Genomic DNA, 21,377 nt, shown 5'->3' on the forward strand with positions numbered 1-21,377 from the left:
CCGAATTGAAATACCTTACTGATAAAAAGTTTCTATACTGTCCAGAACCATTTACGCTTGCTGATTCTCTCTCCTGGACCGGAATTGAATTTAAAATTCCTGGACTTTTAACAACTCAGTAGTTGTATCATGGTCTATAAAAGTTGTTTACCTTGAAATTATGCAAATGAGGGTAGATATTTAACTTTGGACGATGGGGGAGGGTGTAGGCGAGTATGACGCAATCGTACGTGAGGTTACGTGAGTATCCGAAAGCGTAGGAGTTTGTAGATGAGCATAAGAAGCGAAGATGACGTTGTTTGAAAAAAAAAAGCTTTCGCCCGAACAGGGATTCGAACCCTGGACCATTAAGTTAAAAGCCTAATGCTCTACCGCCTGAGCTATCCGGGCGACAGAGGTCCATGAGTAAAACATGTGTGTGTGTGTGTGTGTGTGTGTGTGTGTGTGTGTGTGTGTGTGTGTGTGTGTGTGTGTGTGTGTGTGTGTGTGTGTGTGTGTGTGTGTGTGTGTGTGTGTGTGTCGTTGACGTAGGTGTTGTGAAAAAATACAAAGCTGTAGATGTTATAGTTTATTGGTGATGAATAGGTGCTACATCGGTTTCCCTGGCGCTGGTGATTCGTGTAGACGATGGTAAGGTCCGTGCTGATGGCAGGCGGTATCTGAAACGAGTGATAGAGAAGAATAAATAAGACGGAGTTATAAATCTGGAATGTGTTTTCGTTATTGAGAAGGAAAGGCGAGTAAAATGTGAACTGAATAGGTAATGAGTGTTAGAGTATATACAGCCGGGAATGTGGTTGTTTAAGAGTGGGGGAACATGTACAAGGTGAGTGAGCTGTTTGTTTCGCAAGGCCGGCGAGTCTGGAGCCGGAGGCGTTTGTCGGTACAGCTTTGTAGTGCGTTGCGCGACGCTCGGGAATGTGGGTTAGTAAAAGTGGTTTGAATTGTCGTCGTCGGAGGGATAATGTCAAGGTGAGTGCGATGTCTGTAGGTGCGGCAAGGTTGTCCGGTCCGTGGTATGTTGTCAAGGTTGCGAGCATAACATGTAGATGGGAGTGCGTTCCGTGGATACGTAAGTGGTGTTGTCGGTACTTGTTTGGGTAATGTGTCGAGTTGTCCTTGGCGTAAGTGTATATATTGAGAGTACAGAGCCAATGTGTGGTGTGATTTTGTTTGCATCCGCAGCAGGTTCTAGCAGTAACGAGTAGGTAAATATGTGGTATTTGGGGGGAGAATGTGTTTGGTTCGAGTGGTACGTTAGAGTATGGTAATAATATAAACGTTTTGTATCGTTACAGGTTGGATTGAAGGTTTGTTTGTTTCGATTGATTGTGTTAGGTCAAACAAAATGTCGAACAACATGTTATATTGGCGTTTTTGTGTGGACGTGGAGATTGGTGGTAAAGGGAAGATGTTAATAACAATGGGTAAACACGATGACGCCGATCCGTTTTCGATGGCGAAATGGTTTTACGGACCAAGCGATAAATGTAGGTTCGAAACGAATGTGGAAAATGAAAAAGTTCGTATGTGCGAGTCGTTCATGCTCCACAATAGATTACCTGCGTATAATCATTTTAGTTTCGTGACCGATGATGAGTCTGTGATTCGCGAGATGTTACGGACCGGGGAATTAAGTGGTCCGTACTACATTCATGCTGCGGAAGACAATTTCAGGCAAAAGTGTGTTTGTATGGAGAGGGAGAGGGTGAATTTTGGGAAGGAAGTGTGGTCGTTAAAAAAATGTACGACGCAATATGAAATTAGAAAGGGTAATCCGATGAAATTAGATCTAGAGCATATAAGTATGCCGAAAGGTACTCTATATGCTACTTTGGAGGAGTTTGTTAGATGTAAAGTGGGTGAGCATACGATAGGAAGAGTGGGTGGTTTCCAAAATTGTTTTATTTTGGATACGGGTAAAATGTCGCGTTTAAAGGAAGCTATGGATGCTGCGCACGATGAATTTCTGTATGGGTGGAATGCGGTGTGGGGGTATTTAAGTCTGTTTCATGGTCGTCTGACACCGAGACACACAATAGGGGATATGTTCATGGGGGACATGCCGGATGATATGAATTTAGTTGAGTGTCATTATGTGGAAAAAGATAAATATTTACCGATATATAGTGTGTTCGGCAGTTTTTTTGACCAACATGTTCAATCGAAAGAGGGTTTGTACTCCTCATTTTTTCCTGGAAGTGAGAATAAACGTGTGAAATTAACATCTATGTTATCCTCATTGACAGAAAGAAAAGAGGAGACAGAAGAAGAAGAAGAAGAAGTGGTGTCGACGAAAAGTTCAGAGAATACGAAAGAAGGCGGAGAAGACGAAAAAAAGGAAGATTCAATTGTGACCGTGGAAGATTCGTCGAGCACCTCGTCCCCGTCACTGTTAGCATCAGATTTATTCGCCAAAGAATAAACAAAGTACGGAATATAGTATGGTGAGTGTGTGTTGTATGTCTAAACAGTTTGTTACTTACCTTATGGAGAGGTTGGTGATCGTTTGCACACCAATGGTAAAGGGTCCTCTTGTTTCATCGCTGCTGTATGCGCTGCTATTCCCGTTGGATATAATGCCATTACAGGTGATCGAGATATAGTAGAGGTTGCGGCGGGGATGTTGGCCCGCGGGATGAATGTGGAGGTCCGTGATAGATGAGGAGGATGTTGTGATTGAGGTTGTGGAGGGGAAACTGGGGGCGCTGAAGGTTGTAAATGGGGAGGTAGTGGTGGTGGTGGTGGTAGATTCAGAGGAACCCCGTCACTAGGAGTCGCTGCAAATGGTAAATAAATCATGTCAGCGCGACGTTCCAATACGCATGACGACTGCCAGAGGACACGTCCGTCCACCTCAATAGTATCTCTCTGTAAGGTGTCCACGGTTCGAACCTGGACAGAAAACAAAATCACCATAAGTATGTGTGTGAGATGGATGAAGTAGTGTGATTTGTTTTGTATTCACAGGGCCCATCACCAAGAGGAGGAGGATCACAAAATTTCCCAGGGGAGTATTGCCTACCCTGCAAGAAAACACACCGAGGCGAGCCTTGCGAGCAAGACAGCAAGGATAGTAACGAGACGTCGTACTATTTGCAGTACATTGTGCGGAGGGAGCATACGAACGAATTTCTTCAGATACTAGAAGCGAACGCCATGCGCATAGAAAAGGAGATACAAGGATTGATCGCCCTGTATACAACAATGCAGCAGATGCGGAAGGAAAGTCCGGAGATTGATGTTTTTTTTCAAAATGTGCTACAAGACCCTGTAAAATCCCATTGGACCCTACGAAGCAGCTATGATTTGTACAAATTTTTTCGTAAAGAAAATTTTGTAGGTGTCGATAAAAACCTTGCGGCAAAGTACGATATGAAATAAGAATAATGGTGATGGTGTCGAGTACTATAATGATGACGTGTTTGTACACAACAATAGGTGAATAAAAAATCACTGACCGAGATTTTGTTGTTGTTGTTGTTGTTGTTCGAGAACTGGGGTTCGAATCCTCCTGCTCTCCTATGAAATTAAGTTGTGATAGAAAAAGAATACTTACACCAGCGATAGTGTTTGGTAGATGCGACGACGACGACGACGACGACGATGACGACGACGAAGAGTAGCGTGTATCCATGATGGTTCTGTATGATTGTGAAAATATTTTGCAGAATAAATACCAGTGATTGTGGGTCAGCAGCAGCAGAGTGGAATCGGGTAGAGAAAGTACCTAAGAGGAGAATTACTGAAAGTTGTCTTGATGTAGGTTTCGAGTATGTGTAGGTAATATATTATGCGGTCGCTTACATATGGTGACGTAATATGTTATGGGGTCAGCATAAAAGGTGAGAGTAGAGAGTGGCGGCGGCGGCGAAAAAGAAAGAGAGAGGAAAAGTGGAACAAACATGTAGTAATGGTTGTGAAAATACAGAACAAGTTTGGTGTGTGGTTGTCGGGACGAGGATTCGAACCTACGACCTTTGAATTCGAAGTCTGTCACGTAAACCACTCACCTAACTTGTTCGGTATGTATCCTTACATGTAATGTTTTGTATTTATCGTCGACCGTGGGAGACAGAATAGCAGCGGATAAGATATTGCGTTGTTGCCTAAAAGAGGTCCCACCGGCGGTGGCGGGTTCGATACTCTGTGGAGACATAAAAGAAAATGGTTCGATTCCCGATTAGCCTATAGGGTTCGTCGAATCCCGCCGCTTGGACTTGGTTGACCGAGAATATCCCTATAGCGTAAGATGGATCCAGATGACGCATTGTTGTCTAAAAGAGGTCCCGCTGGTGGCGGGTTCGATACTCTGTGGAGACATAAAAAGAAAATGTGTGTCGCCCCTGTCAACACATGCTTTTTCAGGCACTAAACTATTCAATCTGTATTATATTAATCTATGTTGAAATCTTTTCTTTAAAAATGTGTTATTGTTAATGGGTAATGAATTGTTTAACTTAAATGTTGAAACTATAGAAATGTTAAACAACTATGTAATAACCATGGTAAATTGTAAACAACAATATGATATAAAAGAGCTAGACTTTTGCGAGTCTGCGGGACATTCTCCTGGTTGCCGAAAGGTTGATGGTTCAGGGGACGTTGGGGAATATCTTGCTTCAATCTTCGGATTGGCTGGAGTACTTGTACACCATTTGGCGGATATTCACAAACCCAACTCTGAATAAGGTGTTCTCCTGCATCATCAAAAGACCAGGGTTTTAAACTTCGGTATAACTAATAGGTTTAGGCCTACAAGTTATACCGGGTGAATTGTCTGTTTGGAAAAGTGTTTGTATAACATCATCAGTTTAAATAAATCTTCGAGTAAAAGATCTTAAGGATCTTTCATTTCAACCTACATAGGTGATAAATAAAAATAAATCCTACACCACAGACCTCGCAAGGGCTTGGTCCTACTAACCCTTAGAAGCCATTGAGAAGTCCGATAAAAGGGTTGTAACCGGACTAACATAAAGCCCTAAAGGCAGAAGGTGCGTGTCAGTGATTTTTGGCGACCGTGACCAGGACCATCGAAGCAACCACCTGTGGATCTTCGTGGCCCAGCAGAAGAAGAAGAAGCCTGTTCCAGAAACAGAAGAAGAAGCCTGTTCCAGAAACTGAAGCAGAAGCTTGTTCCAGAAACTGAAGCAGAAGCCTGTTCCAGAAACTGAAGAAGAAGGCTATTCCAGAAACAGAAGAAGCAAAGATGATAGGTTCCCAGAGACCTTTGACCAGGCAGCAAAAGGAGAGGCTCGTTTGCTGTACGAATGAAGAAAAGAAGGAGGAAACCTTATTACCATGCTCCAGCTGCAACAGATACGTTCATGAAAGTTGCGCACAAAAAACCCCAGGATCTGACGTAGCAGCAGAGGTAGACGTTAAATGTAGACAGTGCGTGGAAAAACAAGTTACGCCAACCCCAACAGATGATAGTTGGAGGGAAATGATGATCTCCTTTATGACTGATTTTAAGAAAGAAAAAGAAACAGAAAAAGAGCAGAGATTAAAAGACAAGAAAGAAGATGATCAGAAATTTGCACGTTAGATCGAGAAGCTAGAGGAACGTGAAGCTGAACAGGGGATGCGAAGACAGATAGAGAAAGAAGAAGAAAAAGAGCAAAGATTAAAAGAAAAAGAGGCAGAAAAAGAGCAAAGATTAAAAGAAAAAGAAGCAGAAAAAGAGCAAAGATTAAGAGAAAAAGAAGCAGAAAGAGAGCAGAGATTAAAAGACAAGGAAGAAGAAAAAGAGCAAAGATTAAAGGACAAGGAAGAAAATGACCAAAAGTTTGCACGTTTGATGGAAACCTTGGGTGAAAGGGATGCTGAACAGAAAGCAGAAAGAGAAAGAGAACGAGAAATGAGTAAGAAAATGTTTGAAGATTTTAAAATAAATTTAGGAAAAGAAATATCCGAAGCGATAGCTGAAATCAGAAAAGAGAGAGACGAAAAATATGAAGAACTAGTGGAAAGAAGGAGAGAAGATCGGCAAATAGATGATGACCGTTTTAAACAGCTACAAGAAAGTCTGAACCAAGAAATAAAGAATCGAGAGGACAAGGATAATGAAAACTGCGGCTTACTAACCGAGCTGAAGGAAAGTCAGAGGGAAATATCCGTAAATTTGGAAAGTGAAATAAGAAAAACGAATGAGGTCCAAACACAACAAGTGGAAATTATAAAAACGTTAACCTCAAATTTGCAGACCTTACAGCTAGGCAAGGAGAATAGGAATGAAGAGATGGAAACTCTGCCAAAGAGGATATGTGTAAGAACCTCTTGCTCCTCACATTCTTCCAGTTCCGAATCTCCCGAACATTCTGAACCATGCCAAAGAAAGAAACGAAAAAGGAGTGGCGGAATGAGACGAACTAGAGACTACGCTACGGAAAAAATGGTAGAAGATAATTCCTACTTAAACCATTCATCCAATCGGATTCTCCGAATGTCTGACGTCAATTCCCTCACCAAGTTTAATGGAGAAATCAATTCAGTATCTGCTGAAAGGTACCTGGAGGAGATAAATACTTATATGGATTTAATGAAAATGCCCATGATGTATCGACTAAAGGTCCTTCCTTCGCTAATGGTGGGTAAAGCCAAGGCTTGGTTTATGGCAAACGAAAAGAGATGGAAAACTTTTGAACATTTCCGCTCTGCATTTAGGAAGCAATACGCATCACCTGAAGCAAAACAAAGGGAAATGAATACCCTGAGGAATAAACATTATAGCAAAGGTGCAGGGTTATCATTGGAAGAATATTGCTGGGAGGTATATGCAGCATACTGCAATCTGACGGAAACCATCAACCAATCAGAAGTGCTGAACTTAATCATTGGCCAGTTACCTTCACGAGTGCGACAACTGGTACTAACTCGAGATCCCGCCAACATAGACCAACTCACGAATTTCCTGGGAAAGTTCGAAGCGTCTGAACAAATGGAAGGATGGAAAGCCGATCACCAACGAACTGATGAACGGAGAAATCCTCAACCTCGAGTCAGGAATCTAGAGCTATCCCGGAGGAATAGAGGAGAAGAAGATAAGAGGCCCACACCGATCAACCAGAGGTTTAATGGAAATCTAAGATTCCAAAGGAAGGATTCCTATAGAAGGACATTCTGGAATAAGAACCAGAATCAAGGGAACTGGAACCAGTCTCGAAAGAAAGAATGTGGAATACAGACTGACGAAATTCCAGAAGACTGTGCTTTGAACCCTAGAGCACCTGTATGGGAAATTCCCTCCGCTATTAAAGCTCCTTCTTGGGATATTCCCTCTACCAGTCGAGCAAATTTAAACCAGAGGTCGTTGTAGATGAAGCTCTCCCTTCTACAACGCGACACAATCTTGATGTTTGTGAGAGCGAAGAAGACAAACTAATTACTAATGAAAATTTAGATGTTTTATATTTAGATATAAATTCTTATCCAAATTCAGAAGAAGAGAAATTGTTTAATGTTTTCGAAGTAACTGGGAATTGCAGCAAGAAGCCAGAAATTCTAATAGAAGTTTTAGGATTAAACATAAGATGTACTTTGGATACAGGAAGCGAGTGCACTGTCATGAATTATAATGTTTGGGAAAAGCTCCGAGAGAGATTACCAGGCTTGAAATTGCAAAGATGTCCAGGAATAAGGTTAAAAGATTTTGTTGGACATGAGAGGTCCCGAATTGTGGGATACCGAACCATTCTTTTTGAGATTGCAGGGCACACTTTTGAGGACCAAGTCTATGTGGTAAAGAATTTAGAAGCCGATTTGTTATTCGGATATCCTTTCTTCAAAAGATACAAAGTCAATTTAGATGCAGGTGCGAACAAATTATATCTAACGGTAAAGGGACAAGTCGTGGAAGAAACTTTGATTCCAGATAGTCAAGGAAATAGTGTTGAAGCAATAAATGATAAGACTTCGTATGTAAAACTATTAGTGACGGAAAAGGAATCTCAGTTAGACAAGTGGTCCGCATCCGAGGAAGATATACAGAAGAAAGCATTTGCTCCAGAATTGTTAGATCAAAGGGAGAAAGAGAAGCTATTTCGAATATTAACTGAGTATCGCCCTATATTCTCCGACAAACCAGGACTTGCAAAAAACCATACCTGTGAAATTTTGTTAAGCACCAACCAACTAGTGTTTTCATTACCTTATCCCGTTCCGATGTCGAAACGTGAAAAATTAGAAGAAGAGTTAAATAAATGGAATGAATGGGGAGTAATTCGAAATTGTAACTCTCCTTACATGAATCCAATGCTAGTGGTGGACAAACCCGACGGATCAGTAAGACCCTGCATTGACTTCAGGAAATTAAATAAAACAATTATAGTTCCTAAAAGTACGGTGCCGCGACTTCAAGAAGCTCTACAAAAGTTTCAGGGTAAAAAATATTTTTCGTGCTTTGACCTGGCTTCAGGTTACCTTCAAGTTCCTATTAAACCAGAGCACCAGAAGTTCACCGCCTTCTCCTACAAAGGTCGAGCGTGGTGTTTTACCAGGATGCCATTCGGATTATCGAACGCTGTAGCCATTTTTATGCACACGATGCATAGCCTTTTTGAGCCTTGGACCGAAGACTTTCTCACTGTCTATATAGACGATCTTCTCATTTTTGACGCAACTCTAGAAGAACATTTTCAGCACATACAATTCGTATTAGAAAAGTTGCAGAGTGAAGGATTCACTATAAAGTTAAAAAAATGTGAATTTATCAAACCAGAGATAAAATACTTAGGCCATCTTGTGTCAGGAAAGTGCATCAGGATAGATCCCAAAAGGGATGAAGCCATCTTAAAATTTCCACGTCCAAAAACGAGGAAACATCTGCAACAATTTCTAGGTTTAGTTAACTGGCGACGTAGGTTTGTAAGATACCTAGCATCAAAAACTGCCGTTCTAGAAGAACTACTAGAAAAGGGTAGCCAGTGGGAATGGGACAACCTAAAAGAAAGAGCTTTTCAGTCACTAAAGCATGAGTTAGTAAAACTTCCTGCATTAGCTCAACCAGACTTCCAACAGCCATTCCAGCTGATGTGCGATGCCTCTGGCATTGGGCTAGGTTCAATATTGTTCCAAGAACAAACGGAACAAAAGGGAAACTTAGAAGATATTAGTATAATTCAATATGCCAGCAGAAAGTTAAAACCAGCAGAGAAAAATTACACAACCCAAGAGATAGAATGCCTAGCCATCATATTTGGGATTGAACATTTTAAAGTATACCTTTACGGCACAAAGTTTAGGATCTATTCTGACCACAAAAATCTGGTATGGCTGGAGAACAGTAGAAATTGGAATGCTCGATTAACACGGTGGGCTTTAAAATTGCAACAATATGAATATGAGATAATCTACATCCAGGGGCAAAACAATGGAATAGCAGATGTTCTTAGCCGATATCCTGTTCCTGAAGATCAGCCTACCGAACTAACTCGAGAGGGCCAGACTTATAATGTATGGAGTCTTATAAAACCTTTGGAGGAACTAGAACTAGACAAATGGAAAAGGGAACAACAGGAAGATCCATTTTGTAAACTTAAGCTAGAGGAGGTCCGAAGTAACAATGGAAGCTCAACCAAGTATAACTTACATTACGACTTACTGTTCTTCCAAGGAAAGAGTGGACGGAAGTTTAAAAGATTAGTAGTGCCTGCCCAGCTAAAAGGAGAAGTACTAAGGTCCGAACATGATGATACTGGACATTTTGGTTTCAACAAAACTTACAAGAAGATTAAAGATAGGTTCTTTTGGGAAAACATGAAAATGGAAATAACCCGGTATATACGAGAATGCTTAACTTGTTCTAAAAACAAACCGGATAAAAAAGGCCTATCCAAACAAAAATTAACCACCACAAATCGAAAGCCTCATGAAGTATTATCCATTGATTTGATCGGAAAACTACCAAAATCCTCTTACTATTACTATCTGCTCACTATGATAGATGTCGGAAGTAGGTTCATGATGGCATATCCACTACGTACAGCTAGCACCAGGGAAATAATAAGTAAATTAGAAAACGGATACTTACTTCATTGTCCTAAGCCAGAGTATATACTGTCAGATCGAGGAAGTCAATTCACCTCGAAGAAATGGTATGAGTTTGCAAAAAAACACTCGCTTGTAGCAGTTCACACCACTCCTTATCACCCTGCGGGCAACATTGTGGAAAGAACGAATCAGGAGATAGTTAGGTTAATTAGAACCTTTTGTCATAATTCCCATCAGGATTGGCACAAATTTATATCAAAAATCTGTTGGATATTGAATTGCTCTGTGTCAGGAGAAACTGGGTATGCTCCCTTAGAGCTTTTCTACAATAAACCGGTGCAGATTAGTATTTTGAAACAAATAAATTGGCCACAAAACGATGGTTTTCAAGATCTACCGTGGAAGGATAAACTTTTCCATGCTCAGTCTAATAATCTTCGAAGAAAGGAACAAAGACTACAAAAGAGCAATCCTAGGGCCTACCAGCTACTTAAAGGAGACTTGGTGCTAAAAAAGTCACACAAGCTAAGTTCCGCTAAAAATAATGTCATTTCCAAATTTTTCGAATGTTTTACTGGACCATTTATAGTGAAAGAGATCAGAAACAATGCCGCGGAATTGCTAAACCCATGGACTCAAGAAGATTCGGGGAAGGAAAATTTCCAAAATTTAAAAAAGATAAATTGCACTCCTGAGAGGAAATCGGAACTACTGAGATTATGGAAACCATAGCCATGGTAAAGAAGATGTTTAAAAAACAAAAATAAATAACGTAAACTTGTATTTCTTTTGTTTTTCTTGTTGGGGAACGCTATGTGTCGCCCCTGTCAACACATGCTTTTTCAGGCACTAAACTATTCAATCTGTATTATATTAATCTATGTTGAAATCTTTTCTTTAAAAATGTGTTATTGTTAATGGGTAATGAATTGTTTAACTTAAATGTTGAAACTATAGAAATGTTAAACAACTATGTAATAACCATGGTAAATTGTAAACAACAATATGATATAAAAGAGCTAGACTTTTGCGAGTCTGCGGGACATTCTCCTGGTTGCCGAAAGGTTGATGGTTCAGGGGACGTTGGGGAATATCTTGCTTCAATCTTCGGATTGGCTGGAGTACTTGTACACCATTTGGCGGATATTCACAAACCCAACTCTGAATAAGGTGTTCTCCTGCATCATCAAAAGACCAGGGTTTTAAACTTCGGTATAACTAATAGGTTTAGGCCTACAAGTTATACCGGGTGAATTGTCTGTTTGGAAAAGTGTTTGTATAACATCATCAGTTTAAATAAATCTTCGAGTAAAAGATCTTAAGGATCTTTCATTTCAACCTACATAGGTGATAAATAAAAATAAATCCTACACCACAGACCTCGCAAGGGCTTGGTCCTACTAACCCTTAGAAGCCATTGAGAAGTCCGATAAAAGGGTTGTAACCGGACTAACATAAAGCCCTAAAGGCAGAAGGTGCGTGTCAAATGGTTCGATTCCCGATTAACCTAGAGGCGGGTTCGTGGAATCCCACCGCTCGGACTTGGTTGACCGAGAATATCCCTCTAGCTTAAGGTGGATCCAGATGACGCATTGTTGCCTAAAAGAGGTCCAGCTGGCGGCGGGTTCGATACTCTGTGGAGACATAAAAAGAAAATGGTTCGATTCCCGATTAGCCTAGAGGAGGGTTCGAATCCCACCGCCGCCGCCGCTCGGACTTGGTTGATCAGAGTAGACTGTAGTAGTAATCTACTATCGGGTAGATAGATAGATATGGTTCGTCAACAATAGGACACAAACCCGATGTGTGTGTGTGTGTGTGTGTGTGTGTGTGTGTGTGTGTGACAAGGCCAAGCATGGCCTGCGGCCATGCCTGGCATTGTGCGGGGGGGCCCCCTTCGTTTCCAAACGACCGTTTTCGAGGAGGAGGACGTGCTGGGTTAGTAGCATCAGCAGTAGTAATAGTAGTAGTAGTGGTAGTGAGTTTCACGAGAGTGTATGGTATGGACGCCGCCGCTGTCTCCACGTCTCCGCTGGGTACCGAACTGCAACGTAGGCTCGGAAGTGCCGATCCAAATTCCGTGTGCATCAACAGGAGATACCCGATGTTTCCGACCTACGCCGATTACCAGGGTCGCCTGTCGACATACAGTCCACTTTGGCCCGAGTCGATAACCATTCGACCGGAGGAAATGGCGGACGCCGGATTTTTCTACAGTGGATTCGGGGACGTGGTTCGATGCTACTACTGTGGACTACGTCTGTACCAATGGCAGCTGGGCGAAAATCCATGGATAGAACACAGAAAATGGTATCCTCAGTGCATCTACCTTCGTCTGATGATCGCAGACGGTCTGTCTGCGGCGACGTCCACGGTCGTGGACGGCGTCGTCGCCGACGCGGAGCAACCTCCAGCTACAAAACTCTACAAAGGTATCTCTGGAGCAGCAGCAGCAGCAGCAGCAGCAGCAGCAGCAGGAGGAGGAGGTTCTTCGGACGTGGATGGGAAGAAGAAGAAGAAGAGAAAGAGTTGGACGCAACGGCCGTTATCGCCCCTGCGGTGAATGTGAACATGGAGGACAATCAACACTGTGTCATCTGTTATGTGCATCAGAGACAGATAGCTTACCTACCGTGTGGTCATTTTCTGGTGTGTGCATCGTGTGCCGTGAAGACCACGGATTGTTGCGTTCTGTGCCGTGCACGTATTGCGGTTCTACAAAAAATATACATGTGAAATGAAAAAACGTAATAAATGTGTATTAAACTATTTATTTTTTCTTTGTTTGTAGTGTTAGTACGTACAAGCCTCGTAGTAACACATGTAGGCTGCCAGCGTGCGTCGTGCTCGTAGAAATCGTTTCAGTTCATCTTGTGTCAAGCAAAGTCGTTGGTCGCCCACTAGAAACACAAGAATGCGTTCTGAAAATAAATAGTCTGTATGGACGACCATCACGTGGTCGTCGCCGTCGCGGAGTACTCTTGTGTAACCGTCACCTGTTTGGAAAAATGTTATTATTTGGTTCCAGTTGATATTGAGCAGCAGGTCCCGGAAGATAGTCCAACAGAGGGGCACATCTCGTTCTGAGAAACGAAGCAGCACCGCCGGGAAACACTTCTCTAGTCCATTGGTATCGCCGTCGCCGCCGCCAAGTTCGTACCCTAGAATTATAATTTTAGTTGGAGACAGGTATTCTAGAGATTGCCGTAGGCAAATCAAATGCCCGCTGGTGGAGTTGCTGATCGTGGTGTCCGCCGGGAACGTCGTCGTCGTCGTCGTCGTTTCCATTATCGACGTCCGCGATGCGTTTTCTTTTTGTTCTTTGTCTTCTTCTTCTTCTTATGTCGAATGGTCGCTGTTGTGAGGTGTTTGTCGTCGTCGTCGCCGCCGCCGCCGCCTTCGGTGTCGTCGTCGTCGTCGTCGTCGTCCAGGAAGATGATCTCCAGGTGAGCAGTGACAGGCACCGCCTTCAGTTTCTTAATGTCTGCAACAACAGGAACAAGAGAAACGATCGATGAGTCTACAGCATGATTGCACACATTGTATATTAGGATTAATGGTACAGCTAGTCGGGGTGGGAGTAGTGGTAGAAGGAGGATGCGAAAAATACGCACCAAACATTTGAATCGCGATGTGATCGTTTCGGACATGGTCGTTTGTGAAGTGTACGTGAAAGGGTCGTTTGGGAACTCGCATGCATTCGTGGCGTAGGTATATGCAGCAATAGTGACCGCAGACGGTACTGAACGAATCTTGATACTGACGTGGATTGTACTCCCACGATATGCAGTTTCGATTCATGAACCGGGCAAAGGCTGGCTGAATAGGAATGTTTCCGTAGGAGTCGAAATATTTGCCGTACCCTTCCTTGTCGATGTACACGGCGACCCAATGTTCTCCGTTTTTGGTGGACGGATGAGTGTTAGCAACGAGGGCTGCTGGTTTTTTTGTAACTACCACGTCGGCAAGAATATCACTCGGGTAAACATCGTGGAAAACGTCTCCGGTCACAGCATCTCCAGAGAGTACGTTGTGGACGTCGTACGTGTTCATCCGGAGTAGTTGTAAATGACGCCCCTCTCTTTTGAGACCTCCACCGAAGTATTATAGAGGAGGTATATCAAACACGTCATGGACCGTGTCAAGGGTGAATTGAATCTCGCTTCGATGCGTACCTCCCCTTTATCTGGTAAACTTCTGCATGACGGGTCATCGCATTGATCGGGTGTCAACTGGTAACATAACATGAAGTAACCGTTGGTAAACATTTCTCTGGTGATCATGTGCCCTTTGTCTGCATGATAGATATTTGTTCCTGTGAAGAGTGTATCGTATGCTCGTGTGATGCCTCCATAGTTTCCGGATGTAAAGTTCGGTTCCAGGGGCGCCGTCTGTACCAGCTGGTCCTTGAGGTACAATGCAAAGTAGTTCAAGGATTCGGGTGTCAAGTAAAACGGGTTCGTGTCTCCGCTCCCCACGAAGGCGTTGTTTGGAACCATTGTGAATATCAGAAAGGTTGGAATTGTTCCGTTGGTGATGTTGTTTAGTGTCAGGGATTTTCCTCCGGCCGGAACGGTGACGGTTTTCAACTCGGATCGTTTGAAAAAATATTTTGCGTTACTCTTCTCTAGCGCTCTACTGTGTGCCAACAGGTAGGTTGGGTGTAGTTTGAAATGTGGGATGTGTAGCGTTGCTCGCTTGATCTTTATTGTTACCGGTGCATTTGGGGTGTCTCCCCACATGATGAATTCGTTTTTCGCCTTGGTGAGCACAACCTTCAACTCGACGTTGTTCAGAAGGTACTTTTCTTGCTTGAAAAAATCCGCATGCAGGTTGGTGCTAAGTTCCACATGGTTCTGGAGTTCCGTGCTCTCCGTGGCTGAGGAATCTGCCCACTGAAACAACTCTCGTCTTTTTGCAAAACCCTCGTTTGTAGCAGCATTCGCTTCATTTTTTGTGTCCTTGTAGAAACATCTGGATGTGAGGTGAGTTTTCGCCGCATCCTCGCCGTAGCCGATTACCGTCTCCAGAAAAGCCTTGTAGTGGTAGTTGGTGCTCGAAAAGGTAACCAGTTTGTCGTTCAGATAAACGGAGCACTGACAGAAGAGCGAATGTGCCAGATTGTTCACAACTCCCCACTGTTTTGTCGTAAGGTCGTTGTATTTCAATAGGGTACCGTCCAGTTTTGTCATTATCAGGTCTAAGTATAGTTTGGTCGTAGCCAGATCTCTGTAGGACTCGTCCGTTCCTTGACTCACAAATTCTATAACATTTTGATTTTCTATCGAGGCTATAGGGTGACAAATCTCTATGTAATTATCCACAATGCCTGTTTGAATACACGGCTCCTCGAAAATATCCAGTGAAGATGCAACACCTTCCATTCTGTCTCTAGTAGGTGATTACGGCGAAAATATATCCTTATGTCCGTGTTGGCGACGACGACGACGCTGGGTTACTGTGGTGACCTTCTTCGTCTTCTTCTTTTTGGTGCTACGGGTGGTTGTCTTCTTTTTCTTCTTGGGTGTCTTACGCCGACGACGACTCTCGTTACCTGCTGTACTGACACGCACACGTTTGCACCCGACTTTCGACTGACCAACACGTTTTCGTTTCCTAGCATTTATACCGGAACCGGTCATGTTTTTTAATTTAGCTTCGGCTTTTGTCAGCAGGTTTGTCTTGCTTTCGTGTAGACGTTTCCGCACAATGTCTCGTACAGGTCCGTCCGACGTAGCCACATCCGCTAATATATTCGCTCCGGTACGTAACGCCTCACGTCCTATTGTCTTGGCTCCGGACATCACAAGTGGTTTCACGGTGCGAAACAACCAAGGAAAAAACGATCCTAGGATCCCATGTCCGCGTTGATATCTCCGCCCCTGGTAATACGGTCCGATTCCACGACCTGTTTGCGCCTGCCGAATGTAGTAATCGACGATGGTATTGGTCATGATCGGGGTTCGTATCCAACTGTCTGGGGATCGATTGATGCACGTCTATTTATTTATCAATCGTATAGTCGACGACGTGGACGTTTACGGAATTCCAGTAACACCATCGACGGCGAGCTGTTCCCGTGAAACGGTATAATCTCGTTCTTAACTAACTAACTAACTCTCTAGCCTTCTTAAACCCGAAGGTTCATGGCTGCAGCAACACAGGCCTTCCATGTTTCCCTATTTTGAGCAAGTTCTATATACTCTTTTCCATCCCTACCGATTTCCCTTAGGTCCATCTCAACGTTGTCCCTCCATCTTCGTCTTGGCCTTCCTACTGGTCTCTTACCATCAGGTTTCCCAACAAGAATCCTGTAAACTCCTCGTTCCTCTCCCATTCGTGCCACATGGCCTGCCCACCTAAGTCTTCTTGATTTAATTATTCTAATAATATCTGGACATGAATACAAATTATGTAGTTCTAAATTATGTAACCTTCTCCACTCACCTGTCTCCTCATCCCTTTTAGGTCCAAATATTTTCCTAAGGATCTTATTTTCAAATACTCTCAATTTATGTTCCTCTTTCAATGTAAGGGACCAAGTTTCACATGCATATAATACTACAGGCAAAATTACTGTTTTGTATATTTTAACTTTCAGTTTCTTAGATATTAAACGAGAAGACAAAAGTTTATGAAGAGAGAAGTAACATGCATTTCCTGAATTAAGCCTACTTTTTATTTCCTCTTTAATATAATTTTCATTTGTTAATATTACTCCTAAGTATTTGAATTTGGAAACTGGTTCAAACGAGTTGTTATCAATAATTAGATTTTGATTATTACCTAACACTTGGTTTCGGCCTGTAAGCATATATTTAGTTTTCTCTTTGTTAACTTCCAAACCTATCTCTTTAGCAGTTTTGAAAAATATTTTAGCATTATTCTTAATTGTATTCACATCATCCCCCAGTAAGTCTACATCATCTGCATATGCTAACAACTGAGTCACACCATTTAATTTTAGTCCTTCTTTAGTTTCTTTTACCTTCCTAACAGAATATTCTAAGGCAAAATTAAAGAGCAATGGAGATAATGCATCTCCTTGTTTTAACCCATCATGAATTGTAAATTTGTCAGACATATTAATACCCACACGAATTTTACTTTCTGTTTCACTGGTGCATACTTTTATCATACTAACAAGCTTCTTAGGTATTCCAAACTCAACTAATATATTATATAGTTTATCTCTTTTGACTGAATCATATGCTTTTTTGAAATCAATGAATAGCTGATGGACATTTTGATTATATTCCCACTTTTTTTCAAGTGTCTGTCTGATGTGAAAAATTTGATCTGTAGTTGATCTGTTACGTTTAAATCCACATTGATAATCACCTATAATTTCATTAGCATATGGGGTTAGTCTTGTTAAAAGAATGTTAGATAATATTTTATATGTTGTTGAGAGTAGAGAAATTCCACGGTAATTATTGCAGTTCATTTTATCACCTTTTTTAAACACAGGAACAATTATGGATTCTTTCCACTGTTGAGGGATTTCTTCTTTATTCCATATTAAACAGACTAATTTATGAATTTGATACATTAATGAATTTCCACCATATTTAATTAACTCAGCTGGTATTAAATCAATGCCAGGTGCTTTGTTATTCTTTAGCCTTTTAATAGCATCTTTAACTTCAGTCAAGTTGGGTTCTGGAACTAAAGGTTCTGCTGTGTGTACTTCATTCACTTCTGATTTATCTCCTACATGGACATTTAAAAGGTCATTAAAGTAGTTCTTCCATCTATTTAGAATATCGCTTGGGTCAGCTAGAAAATCACCGTCTTTATCTTTTATCAAGTTTACTTTAGGTTGCCACCCCTTTCTAAATTCATTTACACCTTTATATAAATCTCTGATATTTTTATTTTTGCTGTTTGTTTCAATTTCGTTAATTTTGGTTTTCAAGTAATCTCTTTTTTTACTTCTAAACGTGCGGTTAACTTCTCGCTTTATTCTATTATAATTGTTTAGATTTGTATCATCAGAGTTATTTAACCACCTAAGTCTAGCCTGATTTCTTATATCTATTAGATTATGACATTCATTATCAAACCATGGCTTACTTTTTCTCGGTTTATGGTATCCTATACTTTCTTTAGCTGCTGATTCTATTGCATTACGTATGTGCTCCCAATTCTTATTTACGTCTGTTTCATTTATATTTTCATCATATTTTCTCGTTCTTATCGTTTCGAAATTCTATTTCGATAGTTTCGAACGAATATCTGGTGAGTGGGTAATAGTGAACATTTCGAAAGTCATGCTGACCGGTGTTACCTGTGCCAGCGGCAAAATCGTGACATATGGTTCGAAGGAGTCGTGCTGTAGCATCCCCCACGATTTTATATGGGATCAAATCACAGTATACACATATCAGTTGCGTGTTGAATGGTGTGACCGTTGACGGCGTCGATGTGTCCTTCTTTTCCTCCTCTACGTTTTTCTTTTCTTCCATCGTGTACAGGACTTGTCGTAATGTGTTTGCCGTGTCGATCATCACGTCTTTCACTTCGTCCGTACTCAGGCTGTCGGGAATCAGGTTGTGGATGTTGGCTAGTAGTTCCTTCGTCGATGTGTACAGCTGCGGTGGTAGGTTCATGATCACGTCTCGACCCACTTTAATTCTGTTCGCTGTGGATAAAATTTTCACACTGTTGACGTTATGAGGAAAATCGTACGATTTTGGTCTCGAATACAAAATGCTGTTTTCGTTCGCCGCTGCAGCGACTGTGGCCACCAAGGTTTCTTTGGCAATAGGTAACACCGTAAATGTTCTACCGTCGTCGTCGTCGTCGTCGTCGCCGTCGCCGTCGCCCTCTGCTCTTTTATGTCTTTTTACCGGAGATTCCTCTTCTCCGTATACTCCTCCTCCAAAGATAGACTCGATATCGTTTATAAAACCATCCACGTATTTTCGTTTGTTTGGTTCCTTTTTCAAATCTCCGAACATAACCTGGGCAAATTCACCGACATTCGCGTACTGCATAACCGGAAACGTCAACGACCTCGTCTCATCCAACCGTACTACGTTGTCAAAATAGAGAGGATATGTCACCTCCACCAATCCCACTTCCCAGTTTTCGTCCAATTCTATTGTTTCCGGTAACTTTGTTGTAAAATGTGATATTGTGTTTCTAGGGAAAATATCCATCGAACTGTTCGAGAAGAGGCGCACGTAAAATCTCTCTATCTTTTCCATTTTCTCCCTTCCTACTGCGGCGACACACGATGAACGTTTTCTGCAGGTACCCACGACGAAAATGTCGTAGGATACCCATGCCACTTCACTTTATATTCCAATCGTCCGTTTCGTTTCCGACGTTGCAATATTTTTTCGATCCTATACTCTTTCTCCTCGGGAACAATGATTTTCTGTAGTTCTTCCGTGTAAAACGATCCGTCCAACACGTTACCTTGGAGATCTTCGACGAGATAAACTGGAACAGGTTTGCGCTGAATTCTTCTGTGTATTTTGAAATGTTCACGACTGCAATTCGGTACGTACCCCTTTTCGAAAGGTAATTTCACCTTACTCACTCGTACCGTATCTCCTGTACGAAATACTTTTTTGTCTTTCGCGTCGGCAACAAACGGCACTGGTTTCGTCGACGACGACGACGAACCTTTTTGTAAATTTTTCCATACCACATACACATTATGTTCGTTGACGTCGACAGGTTTCATACCTATACTTCTATGATACGATTCGTTGTAACCTCGAATTAATTTTCCCAGAACATCGATATATCTGTACGTTCCACGTGTGGTAAAATATTTCCACATACGTGTTTTTAATGTCCTGTTGAAACGTTCCACCACGCTTGCTTTCACGTCTGCGTTTCTAGGAATACGATGCTCGATACCCTCTCGTTTCAATAGTTTCTGGAATAGAACGTTGGTGAATTCTGTTCCCGCATGTGTCTGTAACACCGTTGGTTTCCGTTTACACTCTCGGAGAAGTTTACCTAATGATCGCGTTACCTCTACACCAGTTTTGTTTCTGAGGGGTACTGCAAACGCTTGCTTGGAAAACACATCAATTACAGTAAGTAAATATTTGTAACCTCGATTGTACCTTTTCAGATTTTGAAGATCGTTCAGGTCTGCTTCCCACAACTCATCAATGTTGGTCACGTTGTAGTTTACTCTCGGGTACTTTACACGTTTGGGTCTATGAAACGTGTACGTGTCCTGCTCCATCAACCATTCCTGGACCTGCTTCTTCGGTATCCTCTTGTCTACGGCCTTCCACAACTTGTCTGCAGTGGTGAACGATTCTCCCTTCTCCGGTGAATAATACGCTGCACCCAGGATCTTGTTTACATCCGTAACGGTTCCCATGCTACGTGTCTCGACCGTTTTCTGCTCGCTGTGTCACGTGCACTTCGTAGTCGGGATTTGATAGGAGTACGTCTCGGTGATTTCTTCTTCTTCTTTTTACCCTCCTCGCCTCCGTCGATGTCGTCGTTGTCCTCGTCGTCGTCGTCCTCTTCCTCTTCTCCCGCTGTTGTCACACCTTCCTCTTTCACCAGACGACGTTCTACCCACGGCAATCCGCTAAATATTGTAGCACCTTGTTTATTTACGTTTCCAACCTTCTCGGACGGCGTCGTCGTCGTCGTCGGGAGTACCGGTATGGTCAAAGGCTCCTGTTTCCTACGCACCACACGTAGGTACTTGTCCAGTGTCTGACGATACAATGACCATTTTTCGTGATCGTCCAAGTTTTTGGAATATAATATACGATGCATTTCCTGATCTAAACCCGTTAATTCAACGTTCGCTGCGTTCCCTTTGATTTTTTCAAACTGCTCCGGGGACATCAGAATCAATTTTTTGTAATGCATTTTTCTACACCGCTCACCGATTCAACAATGTACCCAGTAAACCACTAATGACACTACCTAAAAGAACGGGAAGAAACCCACCCTTCTGTACGAGAAGGCGTTTTCTCTGTTGTAACGGTACGCTCTTTGTTGCTAATTTTCGTAACACGTTCTTGTATTTTGCAAGTTTACGTTTTGTCGCCTTTGTGATTGGAACGTTGTTGTTTAATACGTTCAGACAACACTCGGACAACGTATTCACCAGTTTTGGATCGGCTTCCTTTAAAATAGCTCTTCGAAGTCTAGGTGGCGCCGAACGAAGTGTTTGGAACAGGCTTCTATTTGAGCGAATAAATTTGCTCATTGTGGTCGAAGGTCAGGCATCGATCAGGATCTGGAACGTGCACCACACAGTAACTAATGCCGTTTTTCTTGTCGTCCTCGGACTGTGTGAACAATTCCGATCGTACACGGAGCGGTTCGGGTGTGTCCTGAGTGAAGTCCAGCAAACAATAACTGTACGGCACTCGCGTACATTCCTTAAA

The 21,377-nt window shown here is 42.2% G+C and overlaps 1 protein-coding gene and 1 non-coding gene across 2 annotated transcripts; both read right to left on the reverse strand.

The window, feature by feature from the left end:
• Positions 1 to 317: 317 nt before the first annotated feature.
• On the reverse strand, positions 318 to 390 carry TRNAK-UUU (transfer RNA lysine (anticodon UUU)). Its single transcript has one exon. It is a non-coding gene; the product is annotated as a tRNA-Lys (tRNA).
• A 13,652-nt stretch (positions 391 to 14,042) lies between these two features.
• LOC146003040 (uncharacterized protein F54H12.2-like) lies at positions 14,043 to 15,377 on the reverse strand. The gene has a single exon (XM_083141202.1). It carries the CDS (start codon positions 15,375 to 15,377, stop codon positions 14,043 to 14,045), a length of 1,335 nt encoding a protein of 444 aa, XP_082997328.1.
• Positions 15,378 to 21,377: the final 6,000 nt, after the last annotated feature.

This window comes from Lepisma saccharinum, chromosome 19 (assembly GCF_977018435.1).
Source record: "Lepisma saccharinum chromosome 19, izLepSacc3.1, whole genome shotgun sequence".
Taxonomy (NCBI): domain Eukaryota; kingdom Metazoa; phylum Arthropoda; class Insecta; order Zygentoma; family Lepismatidae; genus Lepisma; species Lepisma saccharinum.

Coding starts and splice junctions, on each gene's coding strand:
- LOC146003040 (XM_083141202.1), bottom strand. CDS start 15,377: ATGGAAGGTGTTGCATCTTCACTGGATATTTTCGAGGAGCCGTGTATT.